The sequence below is a fragment of the Arctopsyche grandis genome, chromosome 6, assembly GCF_051622035.1.
Source record: "Arctopsyche grandis isolate Sample6627 chromosome 6, ASM5162203v2, whole genome shotgun sequence".
In the NCBI taxonomy this organism is placed as follows: domain Eukaryota; kingdom Metazoa; phylum Arthropoda; class Insecta; order Trichoptera; family Hydropsychidae; genus Arctopsyche; species Arctopsyche grandis.
This window is the reverse complement of record NC_135360.1, coordinates 22,520,790-22,539,319: the sequence shown is the minus strand read 5'-3', so window position 1 is coordinate 22,539,319 and position 18,530 is coordinate 22,520,790. Positions and strand designations below refer to the sequence as shown.

The 18,530-nt window shown below is 35.1% G+C and overlaps 4 protein-coding genes across 4 annotated transcripts; 3 read left to right on the top strand and 1 right to left on the bottom strand.

Annotated features, from left to right (window-relative positions):
* The first annotated feature begins 1,220 nt into the window (after nt 1-1,220).
* Nucleotides 1,221-4,119, top strand: LOC143912945 (phospholipase A1-like). The gene is made up of 7 exons (XM_077432410.1): nt 1,221-1,394; nt 1,792-1,849; nt 1,926-2,178; nt 3,248-3,396; nt 3,463-3,680; nt 3,757-3,919; nt 4,001-4,119. Exons 1-7 carry the CDS (start codon nt 1,265-1,267, stop codon nt 4,071-4,073), a joined length of 1,044 nt encoding a protein of 347 aa, XP_077288536.1. The 5' UTR covers nt 1,221-1,264; the 3' UTR covers nt 4,074-4,119.
* Nucleotides 4,086-6,397, bottom strand: LOC143912944 (KIF-binding protein). Its single transcript, XM_077432409.1, has 2 exons — nt 5,364-6,397; nt 4,086-5,282 (listed from the first exon to the last, which is right to left on the bottom strand). The coding sequence occupies exons 1-2, from the start codon at nt 6,319-6,321 to the stop codon at nt 4,447-4,449; spliced, it is 1,794 nt and encodes a 597-aa protein (XP_077288535.1). The 5' UTR covers nt 6,322-6,397; the 3' UTR covers nt 4,086-4,446.
* Nucleotides 6,398-7,615: 1,218 nt separating this feature from the next.
* Nucleotides 7,616-10,825, top strand: MED17 (mediator complex subunit 17). The gene is made up of 11 exons (XM_077433095.1): nt 7,616-7,839; nt 7,912-8,182; nt 8,251-8,532; nt 8,603-8,753; nt 8,823-9,046; nt 9,118-9,352; nt 9,420-9,556; nt 9,634-9,719; nt 9,804-9,936; nt 10,018-10,159; nt 10,241-10,825. The coding sequence occupies exons 1-11, from the start codon at nt 7,751-7,753 to the stop codon at nt 10,459-10,461; spliced, it is 1,971 nt and encodes a 656-aa protein (XP_077289221.1). The 5' UTR covers nt 7,616-7,750; the 3' UTR covers nt 10,462-10,825.
* A 2,367-nt stretch (nt 10,826-13,192) lies between these two features.
* Nucleotides 13,193-16,951, top strand: Rsf1 (Repressor splicing factor 1). Its single transcript, XM_077433085.1, has 4 exons — nt 13,193-13,290; nt 14,850-15,523; nt 15,751-15,869; nt 16,013-16,951. The coding sequence occupies exons 2-3, from the start codon at nt 14,868-14,870 to the stop codon at nt 15,821-15,823; spliced, it is 729 nt and encodes a 242-aa protein (XP_077289211.1). The 5' UTR covers nt 13,193-13,290; nt 14,850-14,867; the 3' UTR covers nt 15,824-15,869; nt 16,013-16,951.
* The last annotated feature ends 1,579 nt before the right edge of the window (nt 16,952-18,530 follow it).

Here is an 18,530-nt window from a genome sequence, read left to right as displayed (position 1 = left end):
TTGTAAATAAACTATGTATAATCATTATAAACACATCTTTGTTTTAATTTTACGAACCTACTCTTCAATATATAGCTCTAAACATAGAATTTGCAAAATCCGCATGGTGTTAGTAATTCGCTGTCATGGGACTGTATGTATGTATGTATGCAGGGCCGCCGAGAGGAGGGGGAAACTGGGATTAAAGTTCCAGGGCCCGGACTACTTGAGGGGCCCCGTGTTGGGACGTTCGAAAGATCGATATTGATATTTTTTATTATTCTGCATAAAAATACATATATTTCTTTAATGCTAAATGTTTATTATTTTTCAATCCACGCATTCTGTGTCCATGTGAAATCGTACCTGTTATATAATACTTTCTTGTTCGATTATTTCAAAAAATAGCATTTAACATATAGGTATTTTTCTAATTGTTCTAATTGATTTTTCACATATTAAAAATATATCTACAACCTTTTTTCTTTGATATTTTTCATATGGCATGGAATTATTTTTCCAGGGCTCGAGATTCCTCTCTGTGTGTATGTTTTAATATTAGAATTTACGAACACAAAATCTAAAATTTAAGTTATAGTCAAAACGAACACATACATTTTAATGGAAAAATCTACTTTTAAAACGAAAAATAATTAAATGATATACATACATATAAATTTATTTATTGTATGTAACAGATGAGTAAGCATAGAGGTCGGAGCCTTTTAAAGAGTTTTTACTTTATTTTTCAATAATGCCTAGCAATGCCGGCTAGTTTTAAGCAAATATTGCAATATTCATTTTATAGAAGCTAAAAATTTCTATGAAGCTATTAAGCTCGATCGACAATTTTGCATATTATACAAATACGTAAGTATGTAAGATAATATTGTTAACCTGTGAACCTTTTTAATAGTGCTTATTCAAAACTGTTTGTTGACACGGATTTTAAAACAAAAGTCACGTGTAACTCATAAATTAGCTTCAAATATGTATTGACCGTATTTATTTCAATGAAATTGCTGAAGTAACTTCTTTTAATAAAAAATATGATCTAAAAAGACTACAAAACTTATGTACATGCATAGCTATTCTGCTCATCATTCTTGTTTATATTTATCTCTCACATGTTTATCGTTCAAAACGTGTATTTAATTTGCGTTGACAACTTTAAAAGTCATTTCGTAGCAAAATCGACTTGTTAACATTATGATGATAGTATAAATTGAAAGTCGACAACATAAGAATTGCATTTGATCACTGGAAGTGACCACAATCATACATCATGGCTAAACTTAAACTTATCTTTGTGTTGCTTTTTACACTATTGAACCTTGCAAAAACCAATATTCTTACGAACATATTTGGGACAGGACCTGATCCACAAGTTTTCGAGGGACCGTTGACTATATTCAGTGAGTAAAACTATGTATTCTCAAAAAAAAATTAATATTTTAACATTTAGAAACTAAATATTGTTGGAAAATATAATATTTCAATATTTCGCTCATTGTTTAACCTATGTATGTATTTATATATGTAAGTACATGTGTGAGTATAACATTCACATTAATGCATGTACGTAATGTAATGTACATCGGATTTATTATATGTGCATTATCCATAGTTTCGAAAATAATTTGATTCTCGTGATACTTTCAAATTATCCGAGTGCTTTATTTGCGTTCGAACGATTGAACAGCTAACAGCTCAAACAACTCCGACTAACTCATTTTTAAGCAACGATATAAACCACGTATATGACAAATATGTATTTATTGTTATTGATTGGAATGTGTATGATAATTTCAGAAGCATATATAGATCGCAATAATGACTATCGAGATATTCATCTGAGATTTTACACAGGGTAATATTGTATTTCGTTACTATTTTGTATATTTTTCGCTTTTTTATTATATAATATCACATTAGTATATTTTTAGGAAAACTCTCAACGAATATTATGATATAAAATTATCCGAATTTACAAAACTGCTAACACACGAAAAATTTAGAGTTGAAAATCCAATAGTGTTGTATATACATGGATACAAAGAAAACACGAATATGGAAAGTGTTCAAACTGTTGTCGGAGCTTATTTGAAATGGCAGCCCGAAACTAACGTCATTGTTGTTGATTGGTCTAACATGGCTGTCGGTTCATATATAGTAAATGCAGCACCGAATACTAAAAAGGTAAATTAGATTTCTAGCCTCTAATTCCCTACAAACCCGAGATATCACCATATATACATATAATATCGCCATTCCATCTATGTGTCTGTCCGAGATAACGCTCGCCGTACTATAATAGTCGTTTCGGTTCGACATACATATGTACTCACAGCTAAACCATAGCCAAAACGTATATACGAATACAATAACAAAAGAAAAAACTTCTACATATAGTGATCACTAGAGGTAGGATAGCCAAGGTGCCGCTCATTGTTCCATTGTTGTAAATCCTTTGTAAAAAAAGGTTCGGCAAACCTTTAACAATGCATTTACAACATTTGAACAATACGCGGCACCTTCTGGGTCCGGGCTTTAGTGATCACTACTAATGTTTCCGCTTGCCATAGAATTTACCGCCATCTATTGAAAATTTATTTATATATGGGTGTTTTATATTATTTATATGTAGTTTTTAGCATTTTGTTTTCATATTAAATATAATTAAAAGATGTTTGAAAAAAAATACAACCGCGTGGGGATCGAACCCATGACCGACAACACATTTCTTTTAATTTTTTTTTTATTTAATAACTTAATATGCCAACACCCATGCGATGATATGTCATCGGTTACAACACTAGTAAATTATAATATTGCTGCATAGGGGTGAGTTCAGGATCCAAATGAAAGGCCAAAGTCGCTTCACAGCATTTTTAAAACGATTCAGGAGGTCCACACCAGATCACCGCTCGCTCCAGAATAATCTGATCTACCGTGTATACCTTCTTATAAAAGACAAGTTGCCCATCACAGCTTCCCCGATTCATTAATGTGTATATTATCTATTGTCACTTAAAGGTTTACCCTGGCGAGTCTTTTGTTTACGCATGCACTCGCCCAGGTCTGTGAGAACTTAGCGTATCCTTTGTTCGCCTTACTGAATACTGTTTGTCTAATCCGAGGTCTTTAGTATTCACCTATGAATGCACTTAGACAGCGGATACTCTCTGCCACGTTTCCACATTACAATATAATATAAAATCAAATTAAAAACTAAAATCAATAAAAACAATACTTTATTCGGTTTAAGGTTGCATCTGCGGTAACAAATGAAATACTAAAATTGATTGAAGGTGGAGTCAATTCCAATAATATTCACATTGTTGGACACTCATTAGGAGGACAAACCGCAGGCTTCATCGGAAAAGCTTTACAAAAATCTAATATAAAATTAAAGAGGTGTGTATAATATTGAAATCAAATTACAATTGATAAGACGGATTATAAATAATTGAAAATTTATAGGATTACTGGTTTAGACCCTGCATTCCCCCTGTTTTACCCAGGCTTAGTTATGGAACATATTGATAAAAATGATGCTGAATTTGTTGACATAATCCATACTGATGCTGGTTTTTATGGTGCACCAATGGTGACGGGTACAATTGATTTCTGGCCAAATAATGGAGCAAGATTCCAACCGGGTTGCAAAGCTGGCGTCTTCCAGCCTCTCACTCCTGAAGGTATGGCACTTTTCAATTAAATAACTTAATTTCAAGAGAAATGTACATATATGTAATTTAATGAAATACATCACAGATTTATGCAGTCATTGGAGATCGTGGCATTATTGGGCTGAAAGTTTAGGGAATCCTACAGCCTTCCCGTCTTACAAAGCTATCAATTATGATAACTATTTGAAGAAACTTTCGAGTGGTTTTGATACTCCTGTAGTTTATATGGGAATTGCTGCTGATAAAAAGTAAATTCTTTTTGCATATTATATATAACAATTAAGTTGTATTTTTTGTTGTAAAACGTTAATTTGTTCATTAATTTTTAGTGCCAGCGGGAACTATTACTTAAGTACTAATGACGCATCACCATTTGGAAAAGGCAGAGTTCAAAATAATTAAAAACAGTCATCTGGAATATTACATTAATTTATTTAACTTCAATATTAATTATATGTATTTTCATAATATAAAAAAGAATTGTAATGACTAGATTAAGTTATAATTTCCATTATTAATCAATATGCAACATTCTCACCATTCATTCTAAATATGTTTACATTTATATATAAACATTGTTTTTATTTATCTTAACTATTTATTTTAAAATGTAACAGTGCATTGGAAAAAATATATAATAGCTAAAGCTTCAACATATTCATAGTCACGATTTAAATGCATCAACTATCCAAAAATACAGTTTTTTTTTTAAATATTAACCAATAAAATGATTGAAAAAATTTGAGAATTTTCTTTACGATGATTGAAAAGAAATTTATTCTAAAACCTGTAACTCTCTTTTATATTTTTGTATTCGGAATGGGAGCAATTCGACCATCTCTTTGCATAAGCTCAATTCAGTTTTCATTTTTATAGCTGCAGACTCATTGGAAGCACAATAATTTACCAAACTACGATAAGCTTCCAAAGTCTTTTCCGAATTTTCCAATTGATTGACCTTATTCGGCGTTACTATCTTCAAATACAAACTACCAATTTGGAAATATGCACCCAAAGCGGCTTTTTCTGTCTCTGGAGTGAATGTACTCGGCATCTCTTCGGATGTGGGTTGCTTCAAAGAATCCAAAAATTTTGTATAATATTTTATGCTTTGCTCAGCTAGAGTATTTATCTTCTTTAATGCATGAGGAGATGGAGCATCGCCCAAAGATCTCATCTTATCAATTTTGATATCCAAGATTTCCACTGAAGTCTCGGCAAGTTCATACCATATTTGACGAAGAAACGACATATAATACATGGGATTCAAATCTACTATCACTTTTTCCAAAATATCAATCCTTCGTTTATGCATTTTTGCTTGTCTTTCGCTATCATCTTCGAAAAATGCCAAGACTTTATAAAGTTGAGACAGATCTTGCATTATTTGCAAATGATCAGAAGCCAAAGTCTCCATTGTGTAATATGAGGCTGATTTGTCAATCCAATGTTTTACAACAGGGAAAACAATCTTAGCATCATCATAAGTAAGAATAAATTTGTAAGTCATTTGATTTTCGTAAATAGATAAGTTTAACAGTGAGAATGTCAATCGTGCAATATCAGCTGCGGACACAGAACTGTTCTCCGAAAGTTTCAACTTTGTCAGATCTGAAATAAAAAAAACAATAGTTGATCATTTATTCTTATGTAAGTAGGTATTATGTGTATTGAGAAAAACTGATTTTTAACCTGAAGATAAAGAGCAAGATAGTGAATCTTCATCATCATCATCATCCGCATGATGCATAAGGCGGTCTTTAGACGTAGTCAATAGCAATAAGCCATATTTAGTCCAACAGCGAGCAACGTCAGCCGACCTATGTTTTAATATTTCCATTTTAGCATCGTGCACCTCACTTCCAGGCGTCTCTTTCAAAAGTTGCTCTTCTAATTTATCCAAAATAAATGAGGCAGCTGACAAGTGATGTCGTGCTTGCTTAAATCCATTATTTTCCATAAAAAACTGTGACAATGTAGCCGAATTGAGAGCCCAATCGATCGGGTCAAAGTCATTGAATTCCAACTGCCTCTTCAGCGTAGTGTGACAGTACACAGCCGACTTCAGAAAGTCTTCTAAAGTCCCATACACCTGAGCCAAGTAATACAAAGTGAGAGTGTGAGTCTTTTCCAAATTCAAAAAAGAATCTGTAGAGAGAGTATCATCAGGTGCGAGAAACAAATCAGATATATTGATGGGAGTTTGATCGAGGGCTTTGAAATCCTTGTAGATAGACTCGGCTAATTCTAAATGAACTTTAGACTTGTGAACATCTTCCCTCTGAGACCATAGGATTCCAAATTGATTAAGTGCATTGAGCGCGACCAGAACAGTTTCCGGTTGCCGTTCAAATCCTTGCAATAGCGTGATGCATGCGGCAAGATTTTTCTCACCTTCAGACAACTCGTCGGTATCAAGTCCGATTCGTCCAAGCGTTAACAATACGGCAGCTAATTTTGACCTGTGATTCTCGGAATGTGCGGGCAACTGCTCTAGCGCTGCTCGCAATGCCAATAGTTCCTGTCGAGCTGCGTAACGGGATTTGTGAGGTTGATCCGTGGGATCTGTCTGAATCCCCTCCTCCAGGAGACGACGTGCCTTCTCGTATCGTTCCCGTAAACCCGATAGCACCTCTTTTTCAGTCACCATATTGCCCTTCCGAGACGCTCACTTACGTACACTGACGAAACAAACGTCAGACGGCTGACATTTAAAAACAAGACACATCGTACCAACTGAAGAATTTTGTTCCCACTACTACCTCTATTAAAACATTTGTCATTGTCATGAAATAAACAATCTAGTTACTCTCCACGTGAATAAGATAAATATCATACTGACGAGAACTCGAGTGCCAAATATTCTGTATTCGCGATTTTCATGGCAAAAATTGTCTTTTGAGCGATCGCAATGTGCATAATAATCCGATTACCTAAAAAATAGGGGTGACTTTTCTGCATTTCGAGATGTCTGGGAATACAAAAGATTTCAAAATTAAATTGTAGATTTAGTAGAGTTCACAACCTTTCAAAATAATATCGGGAATGAAATCAGATCCCAAAGAACTAGACGACTTCAATATATCAAAACCATATTTCGGTTCGGTGATTACTGGTCACAAATTACTCGTCACAAAGTCACTAAAATCTCTATAACGGAACATCTGGCAGCCGAAAAGTCCATCATACTAACGATAACTATCATAGTAACGAGAACTTGAGTGCCAAATATTGTGTATTCACGATTTTCATGGCAAAAATTGTCTTTGTGACCACCCCAATGTGACGAATAGTCCAATTACCCATATTTCATATTATAAATGTCAAACTTATTAATATTCAACATGATTGACGAAGTAAGATTGGAGGGAGATTAAGCACTGTCGTTGGACACGCAATTATCAAAAACTGATAAGAAATACTTTGTAAATCCATTAGCAATATCTTCGAAACTTTAGATAAAAGTTTTATTATCACATAAAGAAGAGTTTAATTTTTTTTGTGTTTATGCAACTCCAGAACTTCCAATGATTATTTATAAGTTGCTCTCCGTATTCCTATAAGTATCTTATTCCGCAAAAAGCGATCTCGCACAAGTCACTAAAATCTCGATCACGGAACATCTGGCACCCAAAACTCCATCAATCGAAAGAAACACACACTAAATATTGTACTAAGAGAACTCGAGTGCCAAATGCTCCGTGATCGAGATTTTATATAATAATAATCCATTTACCGTACCTCATATGCCTGGAGGTAATAAAGTAATACCCCCTCCAATGTTTTCCTATAGCGGACGGACTATGTGGAAAGTGTCTTTCAGATTGGTGGCTTTGTGTTAAGGGTTTTATAGGTTGACTTCGTTGACCTTTAGAAAAGCTTTTAATCGATTTGATTTAATAATTTAGATTTACAAAAGAGTATGGACATAGCAAATATGACTTAGGCCTTAAAAGCATCCGCCGGCTTCTTCGGTTCTGTCAGTGGTTGATAACGTAGGGTAGAGTTATCAAGTTATTAATTCCAGAGCACATTATCAGATCACTAGGCTAACAGATTGTTAATCAACTTCCGTGGAGATGGCGTACTCCGTCAATATTTCGGTGGAGGCGCCCATTGAAAACCAAATACAAGAAATCACATACGATGGTCAAGAAGTCTACCAGGCGTCAGTATTATCTAAATTTATAAATTAAATATATGATTTATTTTTTTCAACCGTTCAAATCTCACATTACAGACCGTTGACCATGTCCGAGAACTTGGCCAAACTAGCGCAGAAAATAGACTTCAGTAAGACAGCAGACGATGCCGTTACGACAGTTGTCAAAAAGGAGTTTAATGACAATGCTTCTGTCGATTCTAAAACGGCAGATGAAGATACCAAGGATCCTGGGTTCCAATCTAGCCTCTGGCCTTGGGATTCGGTTAGAAATAAATTGAGAAGTGCTTTGACCGAAGTATGTGTGTTAGCAGACGTACTCGCGATTGCGAAAGAGAAACGATATATGGTATACTTTATTGCACTATTTTCAACGTAATATAAATGTACATATTGTTATTAATTATACCTTATTAGGTTTTAGACCCGGTGCCCCAAGAAGCTGTTGAATCTCGTCCAATGGTACAAGTCTATGGTAGAAAGAAAGCTTTGGGGTGTGCAGCTAGTACACTTTTGGCCGGAGTTGAGAGATTAAGAGCCAGTGAAAACTTGCGAAACTCCAGAAACACAAGTGATTTTCATATTGAACTACTCAGATTGAGACAAAATTGGCGATTGAAAAAAGTCTCAAATACAATAATTGGGGATCTAAGCTATCGAACTGCTGGTTCTAAATTTCCTCAGTCTGGAGTTTTTGAAGTAAATTTTGTTATTCCCTGCACTTTTATTTAATGCATCAGTGTTTTAAACGTACATTATATTTCATTAGGTTAGTAAAGCCCCCGAAGATTCAGTTCAAAATACAATAACTACAGTCGCTGGCTTACCTGGAGCTCAAGTGCCAATACCATCAGCTTTGCGAGTCACTGTTCCTGCTGAATTACAAGGAGTTGCATTTATTTCTGTTATTTGCCAAAAAGGTTTGAAAACTAAAAAAAAAAGACAACTAATATTCGCATAACTATGATTTATTTTTATCAATATTTTAGATCAGGAAGAACTATTGAATACTCAACTAACTGCCGGAGCACTAGGTGTAGCTACAGCAGGAGCCGCTGGAGTTCCTGGCTCTGACCTCCATTGGAAACAGCGATTAGAAGCTGCCCAGAATGTTCTTTTCTGTAAAGAACTCTTCGCTCGACTAGCATCTGAGGCTGTTCAGCTGAATGCACCCATTCCCCACATGGTTGTCGGCAATCAGATTGTGGCTACAGTATGAACCTTGACATTTAATGGATAGATAGTATGGCAAGATTATATTATAATAAACATATTACATTTCAGGTTTTGCCAGGTATTCAATTAATAATCGGCTTGTATCACTCCAATGGTCAAAGTGGTTCTACAGATGTCAAAATACCTGGAAATCCAGGACCCCAACAGAAGTCTGATCACGATCATGTGTTAGAACATTCATTACATCAATTGTTACGGCAAGCACATCACACTAATACTCACCATCCGTTTCCACATCCTGCCAGTGGCCCATTGGGTCCTTCAAAACGCCGATGTCGTGCAGGTTGTTGATTGCTTTTTTTTTAATCATTTTAAGTTTCGATGGAAAAATCAATACCTTATTTGAATAGGACCTGATGCTGCCGATCGATACGAATTACTGGAAATGAGTAAGCAGCAAACACTTCTAGAACAAATAATTCAACAAGCACAACATTTCTTTATGCGACGGAGGACTGAATATGTTTTGGATACAATTGCCAAAGAGGTAATGGATAATTTAAAACCCTTAAATCACGATTCTTAGCTTTGATTAATTAAAACTAATCTTTTTTTCAATTGTAGGTCAAAGATCCTTTGATTGTTTCACATTGGAATGCTTTAAACAGTCCAACACAGTCATGTGTGAAAATTAATATTATGACACATGGGTATGTAATCATACACATACATATGTACATATATATTTCTTTCATTTATGTAATAAAATTTATTTATTTATTTACGATTTTCAGATATGATACAATTTGTCGCACATCATTAGTTGTGCATGTTGGTGAAAAAACTTTAAAATGTATATGTAGAGACGGAAGAGTCATGCACATGTCTTATGAACCTCAAGAATTGAGGGATTTAATTTATTGCCAAGTAAATGTTTTATCCGCTTGTATGTTTAAAATGGTTTTCTTAAAGAGTATACTATAGTGCAAGTTTTCTTTTTCTTCTCAGATTTACCAACATCAAATAGTAGCTGTACAAGCTGTCGGCCGTTGCATGGGTTGGCAATTTTTAGCTAGCAGTGCACATTTAGGATCTGGACCGGTTGAACCATTAGGGAATGCTTCACATTGTTTAATGGCTTCTCCAAACGGTACATGTGTACAAATATTTTCATATAATATTTACTATAGTTGTAGAGATACATAGATTTAACTGGTGTATTTACTTCTAGGTGACCGGATGATATCCATTAGATGTGAACCTTCGAATGGCATTCAAGTATCCATTGCGCAATCGCCTAGGAAAGACTTTTTCGCTGGGCAATTGGTTCAAGAACGCAAATGGGAGCATCTTGGTGGATCTTTTAAAGAAGTACGATTTGACAAAATGGAAGGAAAAAATTTCTTAAATAAAATGGAATTGTTGATGGCGAGTCTAAGTAGCTCTTCTTAATTTATTAGAAGACTGTCGAATTTATGCACTCTCATGCATTTTTTAATTGAATGATATATGTACTTGTTTTATATTTAAATTAGTTTAGTAAAAAAAATATATATATGTATATGTATGTATGTATTAAAAAGTATTGTATGGAATATGAATTGACCCGTACAAAGTAATATAATAATTTTATATTTAAATTGAAAAAATGTATTTAAATAAAACCTTTTTGGTATTATTAGATCTTAATATGTATTTATTTATTTTTAACTAAATTTTATTACTGTATCTGTATGTAATATACCAGTTTAGAATCCATTTGATGCAAATAACATCTGTTGAATATGAATCTGTATTAAATGTGAAAACGAACTATTTACAATCTATTTAATTATGTCCTTGCAAACATACAGTGCATTTTTTGTAAAAAGTAAAGAAACAACAAAAGTGTTATTAACACCTTCAGTACGGCATTATGCACACTTCAAAGGTAGTTCATCAATTATTAAAATTTTATTACTGAACTGACCACAAAAATAAATGCTGAAACTTTATTTTATGTTCTATATGCAACAAAAATACAGCTTTTATGGAAATTGGGTATAAGTGTTTCATTCAGTGGTGTAGTGCTAAATTTTATGGTGCCGGAAGGCTCGATTTCTAAAAAAAAAAGAAAAGTTAATTACGATACATGCTGAAAGACTCCTCTTTGTCAGTGCTGTTAAAGATGATGATAAGAGTACTATTCGGTGAAGACCATTAGAAGGTGGAAGCCCAACACCTTACCGGGAAGGGAAGTGAATTTGAAAGCTGGAATGTTATTAAAAATTAGTAAACAACGATATTACAAATAAAAAACCCAAACTTGGAAACATTTAATTCATAGATAATGCACATACATATTTAGATACGAATTATTTTAATTTATTGAAAAACGACTAAATATATTATGTCTTTTATTTATCCAGCCATTAATTTTTTAAGTCAAGTCCATATTAAATATTAATGAAGTTCACATAAAATAATCGAAATGAAAACAAATCATTTATTTTGCTAAAATAAAATTATAATTTTCGCTTCAAGGCTTCATTCAATGCAAAAATTAATAAATTATCGTTCGTGTGCATTAGTACATTTTAATAATAATGAAAAAAAAGACAAGTGCTCAAGCAGGTAGTAGGGAATTAAGGATCGATAATTGTGATAACGCCAGAACACCAACATTTATCGATTGTTGCGATTACAAAGTATTTCCACAAAGGCATGTACACCTAAATTTTCTGACCACCCTGAAACCCTTGTCTTCTGGGAAAAAAATATTGCAAAACTGGAAGAAATAAAAATTTTATACTATTTTGATATTAAAAATGTGAAATTTTTATGGCGGAACTCCGGCTCGAAAATGAGGTGCCGGTAAGTCGCTCCGGCTCCACTACACCAAGGATTTCATCATGACTGGACCTGTGTTTTAGCATCTATCTATCATAGAATGTGGGGCTTTGATTTTAGCATCCATTACGCATATATTTTTATTGTACATAATTCTAAAAAATCAATTTCAATACAGTTACACAATTTATTATATTATATATATATATATATATATATATATATATATATATATATATATATATATATATATATATATATATATACATACAGGGCTTTATTTTGAAAAAAAAAGGTGCTGGAACTCAATTTTTGTCAAGTTTTTATTAGAAAAAATTATTTTTAAGGATATTCGTTTGAAGCATAAAAAATGCTGAGAAAGAAGGTGCCGGAACGCCGTTCTATCGCGTTACATGAAAAAAATCCCTCCATACATACATATATAAAATTTAAAGCTGTCATAAAAAGTAATACAAAAAATGGCAATTATTAACAAGAAATAGCAATATGAAATAATACAGAGTCAAATAACACGAACACTATAATAAAATATAACATTAAATTAAAAATTATTCAAACTAAGGACCAAACGCGTTTCTACAGACAACTCTTTTAAGTTAGTGTGATGACCAGTTACCACTGAAATTTACTAGAATTTATTTTTGCATCTACACTGTTTACAGGTCTTCAAATTGATTTCATTGTGGTAGAAATAAATTATTTATATTTAAATTTCGTGGCCAATAAAAAGCTTGTAAAAATGTTCTCATCGCTCTAAACATTAAACTTCTGTTATTGAAGAAAATAAGGGTATATTTTTAAATACAAATATTATTTCTCTTATATTTATACCATTTTTTGAACCCGCTACAGATGGGTTAAATATGTCACTCAATATTTCATAATATAAATTAGTTTTATTTAAATTCGATTGAAAGTGAATTAAGTTTGAGAAGTTTTTTCATCAACCATTTAAAAACTGAATTCCATGTCAATTATTTTACTTTGATCCATTAAAGAAAGCAGTTATGTTGTTTTGAGTAATTGGACTATTCGTCACATTGGGGTGGTCACAAAGACAATTTTTGCCATGAAAATAGCGAATACACAATATTTAGCACTCAAGTTCTCGTTACTATGATAGTTATCGTTAGTATGATGGACTTTTCGGCTGCCAGATGTTCCGTTATAGAGATTTTAGTGACTTTGTGACGAGTAATTTGTGACCAGTAATCACCGAACCGTTGTTTTGGCTTACTAGTTACTTTATAATCTAAATAAATATAATATTTGAAATCGGTTTGCATTGATTTGAATAAACGTGCTCGAATTTGAAAGGCTCGTAATGGTCGTAATGTACGTCGTTAAGAGGGCATTTAGCGGGAGCGGCGAGTCGGTCGGCTCAGTGCGTCGTTGGAAGTTCGCGAGGCAAGTCGACGCTTCAGCTATCGGGTGAGACCAGATTGTACGGTGCGTTTCGGGGCTCGACGCTCGCGTTCGACGTTCAGCCTTCGATGGCCGCCAATGCGACGAGAGCGCGTTGGCGACCCTCGCCTACTCTATTACTACTACGGCGAGCCCCGAACATCGAACGGCTCGCCGGCCGGCGATTCGCCCCCCGCAGCCCGCAACCCGCAACCCGCGACCACGCGCTCGTAGCCCGCGAGGAAAACCTCGATGTCTGTTTGCTTCGAAACGAAACGAATCGAATCGAATCGAATCAAATCAAATCAAATCAAATAGGCGGCGCTCGGCCCAACCCGGGAGCGTTCGAGAGCGAGCGTCGCGTCGCATCGCATCGATCGCAGTCGCGCGCTCACTCGCTCACTCGCTCACTCGCCCGCCATGTTTGATTCGGCCCGCTTGGGTTCGAACGACGCCGACGCTCTCCATTCCGCGCTCGCTCCACCTGCTCGATTGTGATTGCTATTGCTATGAATGCACCAATGGCAATGGCAATGGCCGGTTTTCGGTCACCGCCCGCCCTCGCACGACTCTGCCTCTTATCGGCATTTACGATGTTGTGGCGCGCATGCGCTTTTCGCCTCCGCTCGAGCTTTGTTGTGGGGCCAAAATATCCGTTGCGTAGATCGCCATTTCTCTGATCGCTATTACGGCTCCCTTGGAAATTTTCCAGGCATTTCTGGTTATCCTTGACCCGAACTCGGACTCTGCCCCGATGACGAAGCGTCCGATGTCTGGTCTCTAGTCTGGGCTGGTGACAGTCGCGATATTTATGACGGCCATGTCTCGAGTTTATCTCGTCCGAGAAAAGTTCGTTTTAGCAGACAATTCAAATTATCGATTGTTATCCGAAGACGCTTTCGCGTTTGGAATGCGAGACGCCATTTTGAATATAACCTTAGTTTTTGGCCAAAATCCTAAATTATTTTATTTCTATTCTCTTATAAAAAGATTCTTTTGTTTCGTTCTTTTTTTTTTCTTCAGGTGAGTATTTTAGATATGACATTATACGTGCCCTTCACGATGCTCAAAATCTTTCATTTCAAAACTTAAATTTTTTTTTGTTTTTGTTTATTAGATTGTAATTGGGTGAGATTTTGGGTCATCTGTTGTATGGCAAATCAATCGACTTGATATATTTGCTTTTTTGATACTGAGCAATTAATTTATTACTTATTCACAGATTCCTATGATGACTGTATTTCATTTATTTGGCAGTAAAATAGTCATGTAGTGAAATTTTTTATTATTTTTGTTTAGGTTTTTTTTCTTTTTAGTTATCTTTTAGGAAACTTTCATATACTTCCGTATGACAATGAGTGAATGTTTTTTCAGCAATGGTGCTGTGTGGAAAACCACTTGTGTGTTGTCTTCTTTCTGTAAATACGTTCGCCGTCGGATTTAATATTACTTTTAAAATATTTCTTTGTATTGTGTATTAATTGTAATTTGACAAATTTGAATAAACATTTTTAGTGTGTTCGATAGTAGTTGTATTTTGTTGACGTAACCTTTCGCAATTTTTGTCATATATATTTGCTCCACAGTTACTGATCTACTTCGCAATGGGTGAAAACTATGGTGGGGGGGGCGCGAGGGATGAAGAAGGTGGGGTCGTTTACGTTGGGGGCCTCGCAGACACAGTAAAAAAAGAAGATCTAGAGAAAGAGTTCAAAGACTGCGGCAAAATGAAATCAGTGTGGGTAGCTTTCAACCCTCCCGGCTTTGCATTCATTGAATTCGAAAACCAGGGCGACGCAGAAGACGCTTGCTTCCGATACAACGGCACAGAGATGCTGGGTTCCAAAATAAAAGTAGAGCTGTCGCGGCGGCGCTCCCGCAAAGACAGAAACTTCCGAGGGGGCCGCGGAGGCATGGGAGGCGGCGGAGGTTACCGCGGCGGGTCTCGCGGGGGCGGAGGGGGATTCATGGGTGGCAGCGGAGGAGGCGGCGGTGGTGGTGGTGGCGGCGGAGGCTACCAGAACGGTCGCGACAGTAGTAGTTTCCGCGGTGGCCGGGGAGGGTGGAGTCGCGGCTTCGACAGAGACTCATACGGGGGTGGCGGAGGAGGCGGTAGAGGCCGCGGACGAGGGGGTGGTGGTGGTGGTGGTGGCTATGGAGGTAGCAGAGACTATGGATCACGAGAAGGCTATGGAAACAGTGGAGGCTATAACGGTGGAGGCTCCCGTTTCCGATCACGTTCACCTACAAGCAGAGGAAGGTATTCACCTTGAAACAGCCAATCCAAATATAACAAGACAATTTATCAAACTTTAATTTCAATTTCCATTTGTTTCCACTGTATAAAAAAAAGTTTTTGTATACAAAATGGCAATTTGATTTTCTGAGCATGCTTGCAATTGTCCACTTCTTATTTTGAACAAGTATTTTCTTCATTTTAAACATTTACTTGCAAAATCTGCCATATTGCGAAATATTGAATTTTAGTAGACGAGATTTCAATGATGCAAAGGGAGCCGGCGGCGGTTATTCACAGCATGAGACATTCGACCGGTATTAGTCTCTCAACAACTGCGTTATCTTCGTTCCTCGCACTATCCATCAAGGTACATCTACGATATCAAATAACTATGATAGAGCATATATCCTCGTATTTAAAATTGCTATACTTTAATTCTTCACATTGCAAATATTTTTGTACTACGATGAATATTTGACTACTATAAATCTGTTATTAAAATGATTACAGTCAAAAGCCAACATCTACGCTTCGAAAGTATAATATATGACACGTCGATTGAGCAACTTCGTCACATCTAGATAATGAATAGTCAAAATACTGTGTAATTGTATTGTCTTATGATTGTTTTATATACTTTTGTCATCGCCATACATTAATTTAATAGACTTCGACATCATAAACAAAATATATATGTTCTCCAAAAATATCTACAACCAACAGAAATTTATTTACTATCCTCTTTATCTTATCAAGTGAAAATACAATTCGCCATTGCTTTCTCTACCGAGACTCGTGAATCGATCACATTTTATTTCGGTTCTTAAACGAAGGAAAACACGTCACCAAAAATCAGCGTAACGATAAAACTTAATATGAAAAAGAAATGGCTCAATTTTTATCACTTGGTAGATGAAATTGTCTTCAATTTACTATTTGATATATGTTCAATGTTATGTACCTATCTTCGCAACGCATTCAATGATTATAAAGTCTTTGCTCTCATCGCAACACATTACAATATTTAAATGAATAAATCGAATTTACAAATGAAAGATTTAAAAAAAGCTGCAATATATCAATCATTCAAGCATGCGTGGGGGATGGATGGCTTGTTTTTATACTTACAAAGGTCAAAATTATGCATTGGTCAATGTACCTGAATCCAAATATCACAATTTATTAAAAACTGAAAATTACATGCGTCGAGTCTATGGAAAGTCATCTCGCCACCGCTATATCTGCACTTGGAGGTCAACGTTAAAAGAGTAAGGTACGTCATGGTTACGAACAAGGTTCTTTAACGAAAATCGACATAAATTTAGTAAACGTTTGGAGTAAGTTGGTTTTTTTTTTTTTTTTACCAATCTGCTTTAATCGTCGGTTGAGAAAAGGTGAAGTAAAATTTGTAACTGCATTATCTTGCGACAATAAAATCTTAGAATATTGATTTTGGGTTTTTTTTTTTTATTAGCCATGGAAACTAGGTAATGTATGAGATTTTGTATAGATGGCAGTAAATCAACTAGATGCTGTTTATACTGGTAATAAATAGATGGCAGTAAATCTTGAAATATAAACTTAAATTCGTAAATGCGCATACAGAAATAATTACATGTAAACTAAAATGCTAGTAAATGAATTATTTTATCTCAGTTATATACTTGGGAATGCGTGACTATTAATTCAGTGTACGTATATATAATTTACGAGTATCAAAATACAGGTGAAGTACCACAAAACTACCTGCAATACATGAATGTGTATTTGAAACGAATTGCAGAACACTTTATACGGTAGTGTCCATTTTTCAATTAAATATTTACAAGGGTTATTTTTTTTTTTATTTATTCACTTGTTTTGAATATAATACAATTTTAGTAAATGAAGATATAAACTAAATATATGTATTATGAACAAATATAAATTATATTGGATGTCTTCTTGATGGAGCAACTCGACGACAAAAAGATCCCCGCACGCTTCCGATGGCGGTCTGTTGCGATTAGGCCAACATCAGGAGAGCATATTGGTCAGATATATGTTTAACTTGATTGTAATACTAGTGTTTTTACCCGGCTTCGCTCGGTATTTGTAATATAAACCGCTTAAACATGGCTAATCTAATAGTAAACATTTTATTAAATTTATTTGAATAGTTTTATTTTTTCTCTTTCGAAATTATATATACATATATATGATTATAATAATATATTTTTGTAATTGGCCAGGAAGGCGCATTCTATTTTATATTGCATAAAATCAAATTTATATTTCGGGTGAGGCTGGTTGGGCGCAAACAATCGATGAGGTGACAACCCCACCACCTGTCAGGGCTGCCATTACAAGGTTAAGAGACTTAAACACAATTGTAATTATCTTGGACATGATCACTCATTTGTATACATGCAGTGGTGTCACCCTAATGATTTCCGGAAACCCGTTGTTAAAAATCAAAAGTTTCCAGAAACCTGTTATTTAATCTAAAAATTCATATAATTTTTGTCAAAAATTATACAAATCTTGAAAATTTAATGAGTTCATATAATAGTGACTTAGACCAGAGCATCGTAACCTGTGCACCGCGGTAATATGTGTTCCCCGAACAGCACTTCGGCCTAATGCGTGCGAATGAGTTAGTAAACCGATGTTAGTTAGTGCTTTGTCCTATACATAAACGGAATAACTAGCGACTGCCGATGAAGTACATATGTATGGATGTAGCTGACAAACTCAACGAGTCGTAAACAATGTGTGCCGCGAATATCCAGATATATATCTCCGCGGGTCTCGCTTGGAGATGTTAGGATAGCAATTTTGAAGCTGAAAGGGTCTGTTGGGCCTGATGGTGTGCCCCCTGACGTATTAAAGGCATGCTGTAATTCGCTCTTAGAGCCTCTTCAGTTTATTTTTAACCTTATTCTGGGTTCTGGTAATTATCCTGAAAAATGGAAATTATCTAGAGTCATTCCCATTCATAAAAGTGGCTCTAAAAATGAGGTTGAAAATTACAGACCTATTGCTATCA